The sequence below is a fragment of the Camelus ferus genome, chromosome 13 (genome assembly GCF_009834535.1).
Source record: "Camelus ferus isolate YT-003-E chromosome 13, BCGSAC_Cfer_1.0, whole genome shotgun sequence".
In the NCBI taxonomy this organism is placed as follows: domain Eukaryota; kingdom Metazoa; phylum Chordata; class Mammalia; order Artiodactyla; family Camelidae; genus Camelus; species Camelus ferus.
Window position 1 is genome coordinate 53798278 of NC_045708.1, and position 13986 is coordinate 53812263.

At 34.7% G+C, this 13986-nt stretch overlaps 2 protein-coding genes across 6 annotated transcripts in view; one reads left to right on the plus strand and one right to left on the minus strand.

The window, feature by feature from the left end:
* The window catches only part of LOC102524451, a 64331-nt gene extending 52442 nt beyond the window's left edge, over positions 1-11889 (plus strand). The window contains exon 2 of the mRNA XM_032494785.1: positions 11198-11889. Within this exon, the coding sequence (XP_032350676.1) occupies positions 11198-11878 (681 nt within the window). The 3' untranslated portion in view covers positions 11879-11889. The remainder of the gene's footprint in view (positions 1-11197) is intronic.
* NEGR1 (neuronal growth regulator 1) overlaps positions 1-13986 on the minus strand; it is a 779356-nt gene that overhangs the window by 727594 nt on the left and 37776 nt on the right. The gene's annotated exons all lie outside the window — the stretch shown is intronic.

Consider the following 13986-nt stretch of genomic DNA (forward strand, 5'->3'; position numbering starts at 1 on the left):
TCTTTGACATTCCCCCCATTTAGAGGAATCCCCATGCCTTATAGGTGGGCTTCTCGTTTGTCCAGTGAAGTAAGGCCTGATGACCTATGTGACTTATAATGCTAAATTCTAAAAGCCCATTCAGCTTCGGCCAGGTTCAAGTGCATGCTCTTGAGAAGCTCCCTCTCAGGACTCAGCTTCTACACTGCAGGAACCCCAAATAGGTCTCATGTATACACTTTAGTCAACAATCTCAGCTGTTCCCCACCTTTGAGTCATCTCAGGCCACGTGTTAAACATGTGAGTAAAGATGCCTCTAGATTAGTTCTTTCCAAGAGAACATTCTGTGATTCTGTGATAGAAATGTTCTATATATACATTCTTGCCAACAGAACGGCCACTAGCCACAGGTAGCTACTGAACATTTAAAATAAAGCTAGTGTGACTGAAGAGCTAAATTATTCATTATATTTAATTAATGTAAATTTAGATATAAATAGTAGCTACTCTGTTGGATAGTGGGCAGATAATTCTTGTCCCCAGCTATCTACATCACCCCCTGCAGACTCTCCAGAGACCATGGAGCAAAGACAAGTCATCCTGCTTTATCTTGTCCAAATTCATGATACAGGAATCTGATGAGCATTTCTGTATCACTCCACAAAGCTTAGAGTAATGTGTCATGCAGCAATAAATAACTGGAACACATTTCCAACCTCTTAAGAAATAAAGATAAACAAACTGAGGTCCAAAACTATGCTTTGCACAAAATACTGTGACTGGTTTCCTGAAAAATTTAAAGTATAACCCAGGAAACAGAGTTTTGAAAATCCTATTAGAAATGAACTTTTTCAATAGTAAATTATTACACCTGACAACTGGAAAAAACTACGATTAATGACAGAGTTTTCTTCTACCTAATGCATTCCTGAAACATGCTGTACAGGTGTCTGTAAAAATGACAACAATTTCATTAGTCAAATAAAAGTCCTACCTACTTTATAACATCATCTTCCTTTAAAATGCAAAAAACTGAAATAAAATTACCTGCACACAAATTATAACATTAAATATTAAGCGGTGGATATTTGCTAAACATTACCAAAATAACATTACAATAATTCTGACACTACTCTCCCACTCTTCTAAAAAATTTCATGATTAGCTTACCAATTAAGGCTTTAATACAGCTTATTAAGTGAAATATCTTTTTTCATTTCTGATGTATTCAGCATATAAGTTGAAAGTATCATAGAATAAATTAGAAACACAAATCAGCAATATCTCCATCTCTCAGCAGCTTGACAGCTTTGTTATGGTTTACGTTCCCCAAGGAAATTCTCAGCACCAAGACATTGACTTGCACCACTGCACTTTTCAGACTAATTATTATCAATGTACACCCTCCAGTCAATCAGTTCATTCTCACAGTAAGAGTGGCCTTCAGCTTAAATTCATTACGCTGATAAATGACAACATTACAGCTGCATGACAATTACTTTAATTAAAAATATTTTTGACAAAAATTAGAGGACTGTTGCATGCTTAAGCATACCAAATTGACTACTGAACTTTCCATCTCCAGAGAACTCAGGGCTTCGTTGATGCATGCAGCCAACATTTTCTGTCTAAGTTTTGAGAAGGAGGTTCTTTTTTAGTAACATTTATCTCATGAACTATATCACAGTAGGACCGACCCCATAAAGGAACTTGGTTAGGAAAGATGTCAAATTTATTGACCACTCTTCCTAATGTATGGCCAAGTTGTGTGAGAGGCAATGAAGGCAGGTGGGAAAGTGGAGGGTACGATTTAAAATCGGGTCAGGAAAATTCTCTCTGATGAAGTACCTTGACTATCTGCAGGAAGAACACCATGCAGTGATACAGAAATACAAATATACTGAATTATTTTTTCTTTATATGTAACATTTTATGTAATTCTCATAACTTCCCAGTAAGGTAGATGTTGTTGTTGTTGTTGTTGTTATTAACGTATGAATAAATTCAAGCTTACACAACTAAGTAGCTTGCAACTTGCCCGAGGTTATATAGGTAGTGTTCTACAATCTGAACTAAAAGACGTTTCATTTTACAGCTCTCTTTCTGTTGCCTACAAAATGATGTCATTTCTAATACTTGAGAGACAGAGAGAGAGAAAAAGAGACAGAGACAGAGAAACATGGAGATACAGAGAAAGACAGAGACAATAACTCAAGAGTACGTTTGAAATATACTTGATAATTTATTTTCATCTAAAACTGTTTGTAGGTTTAACATATCTAAGATTTGTTAAGTAAACAGTATCATGTAAAGACATGAATGATTATTATAATTATTAATTATAATTAACACAATGATTTAACTACAGGTTATAATTTTTCCATTGGTTTTAAAAACTATGCATTTACATTTATTTGGGAATGTTTTCCAATAGTTTTCCTAATAGCTTGGAATAAGAGAGTGAATGAAGACATCTGAACATTAAGACCTGATTACAAAGCTGAATCTTACTGCCCTGTGTTTCTCAATCAGACAGCAGAAATCAAACAGATGTGCATTGCATAAGTGAATGTCTATTCTTCTAATCATATGCAAGAGATATTAGCAGAGACCTTCAGACCAGAATCTGTGTTGAGAAAGCCATTGCTTATAATTTAAACAGAAAGGGCATTTTTCATTGTTTTTAAGAATTCTCTATTCTATTCTTGCTTATGAGCAAAAAATACAGAATCAATAATATTCTTGGTAATGATTCTGTCAAGAAATTTAAACAATATTTTAATATATTTTGCTTACCTAACAAATTTGTAATACATTTTAGAAAATATTCATAAAAATGATTAAAAAAGAAAATATACAGTCTTTGCTTAAGACAATCTTAAAATATCTTGAGAAATTATGTATGGTAAAATCACCTATTCAGGGTTATTGTAATTGCCAGGTGCCATGTATATACTTTCTCATGTAATTCTCAGAACAACCCTGTGGAAATGTCTATTACTATTTATAGATGAATAAACTAAGGACCAGGGAAATAACATACTAAAGATCTCCTCATGAGTAAATGCAGAACTTTATTTGAACTCAGGACTGCCCTGATTTCAAGTGACTGTAAATTATTATTCATATCACACTGTCCTTCATTTCTCATCAGAGCTGGATTAAATGGGATAAGTTCATGGTGTTTTTTATAATAAAGTTAGTTTATGATTGTTGTATTTAAGATATAAATCAAACTATTTTATTTAAATATGAGTTTTGCATTAGTACTATATTTGAAAAATATCTTGTTAGTATTTATATTTCTTAAAAATAACAATCAATTTTAATATATTTAAAATTTCTTCTCACTTCATGAAATAATTAACTTTATAAAATAAATTGTTCACCAAAATCCCCCTAGCAACATACCCTGTGCTAAGCAATTATTTCTTTGAAAAGAAACAGTTGACAGAGGGCTAAAAAATAAGGAAAATATATAGTTAAGAAGCTAAGACTATTCCTATATATTTGTCATTTAGAAATTTACATATTAGCTATATGCTCAACATCAATGGGCATCTAATATATATAATTTTTTTTTTACTAAACAGTTCTCATTAAATTCTGATGGATAGTCTATCTTGATTAGTAATTATTATCTCTTTTTTAGAATTGGTCATTTCTACATGATACATGCACACCAGCGTTCGCAGCAGCACTATTTATAATAGCCAAGACGTGAAAACAACCTAAATGTTGATCGACAGATGACTGGATAAAGAAGCTGTGATACACACACACACACACACACACACACAATATAATACTACTCAGCCATAGAAAAGAATGTTGCAGCAACATGGATGGATCCAGAGATTATCATACTAAGTAAGCCAGATGAAGAAAGACAAATACTATATATCACTTATATGTGGAATCTAAAAAAATGATGCAATGAACTTATTCACAAAACAGAAACAGACTCACAGATATAGAAAACAAATTTATGGTTACCAATGGAGAAAGGATGAGGGAAAGGATAAATTAGGAGTTTGGGACTGGCAGATACAAAATACTATATATAAAATAAACAACAAGTTCTTACTGCATAGCACAGAGAACTGTATCCAATATCTTGTAGCCTATAATGAAAAAGAATATACATATATATATATGTGTGTGTGTGTGTGTATAACTGAATCACCATGCTGTACACCAGAGACTAACATAACATTGTAAAATGACTATACTTCAATAAAAAGTAAAAAATAAGACAATTTTTAAAAATGTAAATGTCACTTCTACAATAGCTTCATGTAGTTATTTACTCTAAGACAGACAGAAGAAATTCAAATCTTTGGGCAAGACAATTACTCTTCATAATAATTAATAGCAATTTTAACCCAGATAACTCCTAGTTTTAATTTTAAATGATTGCTGTCTTATGATTTTGAAAGAGAATATGTTTTTAAGGATTGCATTAAGAAGAATTTAATTAGCAAGGAACTGACTTAGCAAAAGAATTATATTGTAGAATAAAAGACCCAAGAAGACAAAAAGTTCACAAAAGAAATTATTTTATGGATTAAATTTACTGTAAACTAGCCATAAGTATAGTTTGAGTGGAAATGAAAGAATAACAAATATTCAAAATACCTACTGGCTTAATCAGGATCTAAATTTTTATGTTAGGGGGTATTCATGTGATGTATCACTAAAATATAGTTATAAATTATGGATTTTTTATATTTCAAAAGAGAACTTTATTGTTAGAAAACTAAACATATTACAAAATGTTATTTTATTATCACAGATATTTTTAAAATAAGAGCATCAGGAATAAATGCCTACTATAAAAATGAAAGATCAAGCAAAAAATCTAAGTATCAAATAGTTACATTTTACAAATGACATATGTGCCCTCTTAGTGTTAAAAATGAATAACACATAGAGGACATAGACTTGCTTTCTGAATCATCAGTGTCACAGGGCATAGACTTTATTGAATATCTAGAGAATGATGATCTTCCCAATGGCAAAAGTTATAACCTCTATTCCTAATTATCTAGGGAGAGTTTACATTTGACTCCATGCACAAATTCATACATTCAGAAATTCTCAAGTTGCAATAGGAGATTGATTTGATCTTTGGTCACAACCCACTATATTTATCACTTACTATTGTAGCTATTAAAAATAAATATTTACCAATATGCTCACAATATATTCTTCTAATGTTTATTTCTTAATAAAATGATGGCATTCCCATTCTTAGTGCCTTTTGAGATTCAGAAAAGGAAGTGATTCAGCAACTAAATTAACTTTGTCATGTATATTTACTTTTATATTTCTGAGCTCTATATTTCTAACAAAATAAAAAAGAGCATCCTTTTTGTCATACTTCTATTCTGTAACTTTAAAAATGGTACTGAGAACTGTAAGGGCTCAATTATTATATTAAAGTAGGTAAAATGTCCATCTATTCCATTTTCACAAACAGCTATGAAGTTAATCTCCTTCAGAGGAAAATGGAACCTGTATGCATGCAAAGCATCTGATTACAAAATACTATGGTTATATAACAAATTTAAGAGTATTCATGACTTAAATGAGAAGACACCATTGGAAAGAGTCTGGACTTTGGAATTGGAGCTGGGACGTACACTGTTGGACTTAACGGCTTTGAAACCTTGGACAAGCGAATTAATTTTCTCGGAACTTAGTTTCCACATCTCTAAAATGAGAATGATAAAAGCTACTTCATGGGAAAGACGGGAGCATGAGAAGCAATGTTACAAAACATAGTGCTTCATAAATAAATAAATACTAAGTGGAGAGAAAATAGTTTAAAATAGAATCATCCTGACTGCTATTCCCAGAGTCCTCTAAAGATGTGAAGTGCTTGCTGGGAAAACATCCCCAAGTTAGAGAAATTGAGGCAAAGGGCAAGGCAACAACAGAGACCACAAAGGGAAAGATTGGGAAGAGGCTGCTTTGCTTGAGACAAGAAAAATCATTTTACTCCCAAGAAGGAAGGACAGAGAAAACCAGGATGATATTACAACGCTAGAAACTAAGTAGGGAAGTAGGCACTGGGCATTTTCTTGGAGTGAAGGAGCTAAAAAACATTCTGAGAATGTGAATGTTTATGTTACATTTGAAGTGGCTGGCTTTGCTAAGGTTAAGTTTAGACCCTTCCTTTATCATAACAAGCCCCTTGCTATAAACTGGGGATTTCCTCTTGTGGAAATCAATGTTAAGAGTCATGGTTGATGTGGTATGGATAAGTCACTGTATACTCACAAACAAGCAAAAGTGAGCATTTTTTTTTTTAAGGGACATTAATGTGAATTCACAAAGCATTGGGGAAAGCTTTAATTTCAAAGGATGTGGACCCATAATTTTAACCAGTGTTATCCAGAGCACAATCAGTAGATTCCAGACAACAGAGAAACACTGCCTGACTTAGAATACTGGCTTCTCCTACTATTGTGTGTCCTTGGGCAAGTTACTTAACCTCTCTGTGTCTCACTTGCCTCATTGTAATGATAAGAACAGTACCTGACTGACAATGCTGTAAGCATTAAATAAGTTAAAACATGTAAAGTTTTTAGGAAAATGCCTGGCCCATACAAAGAGCTTTAAATACAGGGTTACTGTTAGTACTGAGAAAACACCATGTTACCTTCCACCACTAGCTATCATTATGATGTAAAATATAGTGAGTGGCATAAAAATCTTCAAAGTCTTAAAAAGGAAGTCTTGAGAACACCTATGGATGATCAGAGACTTTTGAAGGATAGAACTCTCATGTCTCCATTCAGCTGTATTTATTTGAGGAAAATGAAACTCAAATAGTCTAATCCTGTGGCATTTTAATAAAGTTTTGCTTCTCACAATTCCGCTTCTTAAGGTGAAGGTTATAATTAGGGTGACGGAAAACAGAATAAGGGAATTATCACATAAAATCACTTGGTTGTGTGTATTGCTGTCACCATACTGTTTACACGTCTACTCAAAAAAAAAGTCAAAGAAGAATCAGAGCAGAATTCAGCTTTAATCTATCCCGCTCCATCTGTCTCTCTTCTCAAGCACAGTGCAAAATCAAATTCCTCACTGATGGAACTTGGGGTTTACATTTCCATATGTGGTCATTAAATCATCAATTTCATATTTATGAAAATCATTACCAAAATTACTTTTCCATCTCCACTTGTGGAAAAGCCCATAGAGTCTCAGCATGAATACTACCATTCATGCTACAGTCATGATTAAGCAAGGTGATCCTGGGGTCTACGGTATTAGCTCTTATAGGTATTTTTAATTGACAGTCATATTATCACAGAGAGGAGCATATATAAAACAATATTTTATTGTAAATGACATTTTAGTTATCAAATGTCAATTCTGCCATTTGATATTTTAAATCGGTCAGAATTATATAATAAATTTCATATTTTTCCAAAGTAAATGATCTAAATTTTCACACAGGTAGCATTTATCCACTGAAAGTTTTTAAATCTTCATTGCAAAAGCAGTGCTCAAGTATGAGGCAAGTAAAATGACAATCTGGAAGAAATACTTGAACTAATTGTTAAATCTTGTCGTGTTACATCATGTCAACCAATACTTCTTTATATTCATTTTTTTAACTTGATTTTTAAAGAAACCTAATGATCACCGTCTTTGATGTATTCTAAAATGCCTGTAAATGAAAACTTGTTTAGAGAATTAGGTTCAAAGAATTAGATTCTCTGATTTCAAAGAAGTTTTCCCAAATAAGAATATCTTTTCCAAAATGTAATGAAAATTACTTTTCTAAATTCCACATTCTTCTAAGACATTCTGGTTTTATCAAAAAGCAAATTTTGTACAATGAATAGAGCACTGTGCAATTTTCCCCCTCATTCCGTTTAAGAAGTTAGTAAAATGAACAATCAATCCACAAGATCTTTACACATTTGCTCAGTACATTAGAATGTATCATACAGATAATCACTAGTTCAGTGGGAGTTCTCTGATTGCAGAGGACTTCACTATTTAAGTAACCACATTGAGTAGGATATACTGCAGATTTCAGTGCTGGAAGTATCACATGAATCATTTGCCAAACTAATTCTAGCAAAGCAAGCTGTCCAACGTTGACATTAAAAGTTAAAATCTGCTCTTTAAGAATGGGTTTCCTATATCCCTCACAAATTTTCTTCAGCATAATGATAAATGATTTCAAAAATTATTAGTACTATTACCTAACTCCTAAGAAAACATACTGCTGATTAGTAAGAATGGCACCAATGAAGTTATCTGTATAGCTTTATTGTAGAAACTGATTTGCTGATATGAGGTAATCCCAGATAGGTCTCAAATGCATTTCACAAATCATCAAATATGTAAATCAAATTACGGCGTTGTTCGTTACAAACAAAAATACAGACCTGCTGAATTAATATAAACAAAGTAAAAAAGGCCCTTAGCTAGTTTTCGAATCTCAGATTTCTTTCCAAAATAGTACTGTTACTTCGTCACTTTCAATCTTTTTGTTTATCTTATATCCAAAGTACACTCTGAATTGGTTCTATTCATCTACTATAAAGCTGAATATTACTCTAATTTGTCAGTCAATTTGAATTCTAATCTCATGGTATCCAAGATTCTATCATCTGCGTCCAACTTGCTGTCATCCAAAACTTAATAAGCTGACTCTTGTTTTAGCCTCCCAAACAGTAAACTGTAAAATTATTCTGATCCTGGAACTACGTCCTGCCATTTAAGATTTAATATAGCCCTTTGGGTCGAACCGAGTTGCTCACAAATACACATTATTAAACTATTCTAATAAGATGTGCACTTTGCTAATAATCATTAGTATTACTAAAAGTTTTTCTTCTAATCTCTAAAGGTCATGAAAGAATTCCAAAGGTACCCAGGAATGACTGCATCAGTGATTCATGCTGTGTCCAGAATAATATTGCAAGTTCATGATGAATCAAACCATGAAACTTGTTGGCTAGAGGAGCAACCAAGGAGAACAGGGAGAGAAAATAAATTGATAGACTGTTACTGTATATACCCATTACATGTCCACTCTTCAAACTAACTCTGGAAGACTGCCCTGCTAACAACACCCATAGCTTCTTTTCACATTTCCCTTTCTTTCTTTTTGTGAAATGATTTTTCCTTCCCTGTACTACCTGCTAAAACGTTGTCTCCTTTGTAAATTCTTTTGATTTAAGAGAAAAGTTCCTGAATCAAGACTGTTTGGCTATGAGTCCTTGCTCACTATTCAAGACTGAGATCTGGGACAAGTTCATGACCTCATTTTGCACCCTGTTCCTCACATTTAACATGAAGATAATGGCAATACCTATCTCAGGATTGGTCTCAAGATTAAATGAGTTAATACATAAAAATGACTTACAATTATAGTAAGTACCACGCGTGTTTGCTATTCTTATTCTTCTTATAATTATTGTTATATGAAATCTCGTTCACCTTGACAGAATATATTACTTTATCACGTTTTTGCCAAATGGCTTTGCACCTATCTATTCCAGAACATATGACATTGTAATAATTTTGCTTTTTAATTTGTGTGGTTCTTACATACTCTGAACTAGAGAGCAGGAGCCATGTTAAGTTAATGGCATGCTCTTTTGAACACAGATGGTCCCTCATCAATTTTATTTTTAGGAAGAATGGCAAATAGAAAAATAAAGAAATAAATAAAGTTTTGTAAAGGAAGTAAGATTTTGGTCTTGCTTTAGAGCATAAGTCTGGTAAGAACCTCAGATAATTCACCAATGCACAATCTCACCTATACAGATGCAGAAGGAATCTACTAAACACTGGTTCATAAACTGCCTGCATCTGGATCATATGGGGGATGGGCATTTAAAAAACTACAAACCAAACACGCTCACAGCTACTGAATCAGGAGCTCTTAGAGTGCCCTTAGAGTCTGTATTTTAACAAGCTTTCAAGGTAATTCTAATGCATAGCCAAGCACATAAACCATGTCTATGCTACATTTTAATCCACTCAGGTAAGGACATTCAGCTTCCTTTCAGAGAAAGTGAGACACACACACACACACACACACACACACACACACACACAAGAAAAAATCTCCTTAGATAACTGACTGAGCTGTGTTACCAACCATTACCATGGTCATAACTGTGTTACAGCCTAGCCTTGAAAAATAATGTCTATAAAACTGTGTGCTGTGATAGATTTTTAAGTAATACTTTTTCCCTTAAAGTAATAGAAAATAGTTTCAATTGTATCATAGCATCTTTTTTTTTTTAATTTTATCAAGTGTTTTTTGTATATCTGGAAGGACAAGGAAATCTACTCTGTGGCGCTGGACATGAGAAGCAAAGGGAAAACAGATGACCAAAACAATTATATTTCCATGAACTTCATTTTGTTTCCACGCAAGGATAAGTTCCCTAACCTCCCCAAGCCTCTTTTATTCTGCCCACTCAAGAACAACAGAAGGATACCAGGTATCTGAAAAGCAGGAAGATGACAGTGAGTTAAAAGGTATGCAGTCATGTTCTGAAAAACAGCCAGAGGCTGTGTAGCCAGGACCCCATTTCTCACAGATACCTATAGGGTAAAGACATCTCTGTCAAATGTCTGTGTTCACCAAATTCTCACAAGCATTTATAATCTGACTATACGCAGAAGAATGTAGATATCCTGAAATACAGCAAAAGTAATATGGCTTCAATTCTTAAGGAACCAAACATCTACAAAGAGATGTTGCAACGTATGTGAATATATATCAAGCCGCCATTCCTGTTACAAGAAAAGTGTAAAACTGAAGACAGTTTTGAGGGAGTAGCAATCCCTTACGGCTGCCCTTCTCAGGAAAATTTTTACACAGGAAGTCACGTTTCTTTCTGGCCTCAAAGCATGTACTGAATGTAACGAGAACAGGGAGAGAATGGAAAGAGGAAAGTATCACTGTATGTTTCAGCAGAAAAGTGTGAGCTAAGGTACAGGCATGGGAAAGTGTAAGATGTTCTTTGGGCTTATCAACATACAGTGTGGCTGGAGTACCCAGCCTTTGTGAAGGTCGGTATGTCTCTGATGGATGAATTGGAGGGCAGCAAGAAGATAGGAAATAGACAGCTAGCAGAGCCGCAGTCCGGACAGCATCCCGTGCCCCAAGCTCTCCGCCTTCCCCCGCCCGCGGCCCAAGCAGCAGCCCCGCAAGCAGCCCCAGTAGCAGCGCGAAGGCCGGGTGCACGCCTACATCGACAACCTAATGGAGGACGGGACCCGCCAGGACGCGGCCATCCTGGGCTATAAGGACTTGCCCTCCGTCTGGGCCGCCGTCCCCAGGAAAACCTTCATTAACATCACGCCTGCTGAGGCTGGTGTCCTGGTTGGCAAAGACAGGTCAAGTTTCTTCGTGAATGGGCTAACGCTTGGCAGCCAGAAATGTTCTATGATCCGGGACTCACTGCTGCAGGACGGGGAATTTACCATGGATCTTCATACCAAGAGCACGGGCGGAGCCCCCACCTTCAACATCACTGTCGCCATGACTGCCAAGACGCTAGTCCTGCTGATGGGCAAAGAAGGTGCCCACGGTGGTATGATCAACGAGAAATGTTATAAAATGGCTCCCTCCTGTGGTGTTCCCAGTACTGACCTCATCTGTCCCTTCCCCCCACCACTCCCCACTGCTTTTGCACCCCTCTCCTTCCCACACACACACACACACACACATACACCATTTTATTTTATATATATTACCCCACACACCTTATTGCTGCCAAAACCACATGGGCAGGGGCCAGGGCTGGATGGACACCTCCCCCTACCCATACCCTTCCTGTGTGTGGTTGGAAATACTTTTTTGTTTCTTGGGGGTTTTTTTCTGAATAAAAAAAGATTCTACTAAAAAAAAAGAAAGAAAGAAAGAAGATGATATGAAATAAAATAATGTTTTCAAATGCACTTTTAAAATATGAAATCCAAAGTGTGTACTACTATTTTCAGGAAGAAGGAGCAAAAAATGAATAAGATCTGGAGGCAGGAAGTGCGGTACTCTGAATAGTAAGGAAAATTACTTACTGGGGATAGAAAATACATAATAATGGGAGAGATGAATGAAGTGAGTTCTGGGGAGTCTACTACTAATTCCATTACTAACACAGCCACTCTAGGTCCTGTGCGCAAAGTAACGTGATTAATTATGCGTGGAGACAACATCTGAGAGAGTTAAGAACTTGGAATAATCTTAAGCAAATCGTATTTGTGAAGATCAATCTTTTAAAATGAGATCATGAAGATTAAAAAAATTAACTTGAAGACTGTACTAAATACGGTTTTGAAATAGCCTTACAAATATCTAGTCTATCATTGGAAATTATCAATAATTGGTTCTCCTCTGAGTGTTCAATCATAGTCTAAATTATGATTTTTATCTTTGGGGTATTCATTATTGATTATGGACTATCTCCCTCTGAAAAGGGACTTTCTATGCTATAAAATAGAGTCTAGAGAAATGAAGGAGGGTATTAACAAGTTTGTCTTTGGGTTCTCTTTCCACTGAGATCCGTGAATGTCTGAACAAGTCACTTTCAGTTTGCCTAAGCCTTTCCTGATGTGATAAGATTCATTTTCCTAATATTTCAGAGTACAATTTCAGAGTACAAAATAATCTACAGAGATTTCTGTTATGAAGAAAGAGCAATTAAGATTCAAGTGATACTGTGTGCTTTGCACCTGAGGATTCTAACCCAGGGTTAAATTATATTGTTATAATTCTAGTTTCTGTTTGCTCAGGATAGTAAAAAAAAGAAAAAGAAAAAGAAAAAAAGGCTTCTATACTATGCTGAGTTTTCTAATACACATTTCTGGCTATAATTGGAAAATGCAAAATTCTGATGTTTACTATTTTCATATTATTTCTTGTTTAACGTACCATGTTACATGTATTTTTCTAAATGTTTCCACACATGAAGGTTAAAATTGAGTATGGTCATATCAACATATAGATCCATCTGGGTCCTATGCAATACTAGTAAAGAAAATACTTTTGAATATAAGAGATACACGTGAATGTTTAAAGAAAGTTATATCATATACCTTAATTTTTCACTGTTAAGACTCACATATGAAAAATCATGATAAATTCCAGAACTACAAATCATTTAAAGCAAGTGTGTTTTTATAGTTTTCTCTAGAACTTTCTCTAAAGAGTGAACTACTCTGTTATATGTGAAGGTTTATTTATAGACAGCAGATGTTTATAGACCTGATGAGGATTCTAAAACCAGAGAATCAAATATTTAAAATCAATTATCAAGTAAATATAAATCAGACTAAAAATTTTGATTTGCACATGTTCTAGAATATTATACAATGAGAGGCATTGCTACTCAGTTTCCAATTATTAGAAGCGTAAAATAGAAAAGTCTGCAATTTTCTTATGTTAGGCCCTTTGTTCCTATTTTATTAGGGAGGCTTGGTGGTATGGAGAAATTTGGAAGGCCTAGAGATGTGTATTCTCACTTTGGTTTTGATATACACTAGTCACATGACCTTAGGCAAGTCCCATATGAATAATACATACATGCAATGGAGTTAATAACTGCCTTCTGTGTGGTTCCTATAAGCACTAAACAGCATTAAATGAGATAACTTAGTAAAGATCCAGGACAGCACCTGGCAGCACCTGGCACACAGTAGGTGCCTGGTAATTGTCTTCCTTACTCCCTTCTGTTTCTCCCACCCTGAAGATGATATTTCATTTTTTGTTTCCTATCTAAAATTAGTTATTTGTGATTTAAATGTTTAATAATCTGTAACTGGTTACTTTTCCATCAGCTGCTCTGAAAATGTCAAATCATCACGTTTACTAGGCAAACTACTCAGTAGAGACTCTATAAAGAACTTCTCACATCTTCCTCCTTCCTCCTTCATCATACAACAGCCATTTCCTTGGCACTGTGGTCAATGTTAACAATACTAACAGGAATGGCATATGGCCCCTGCCCTTAAGAA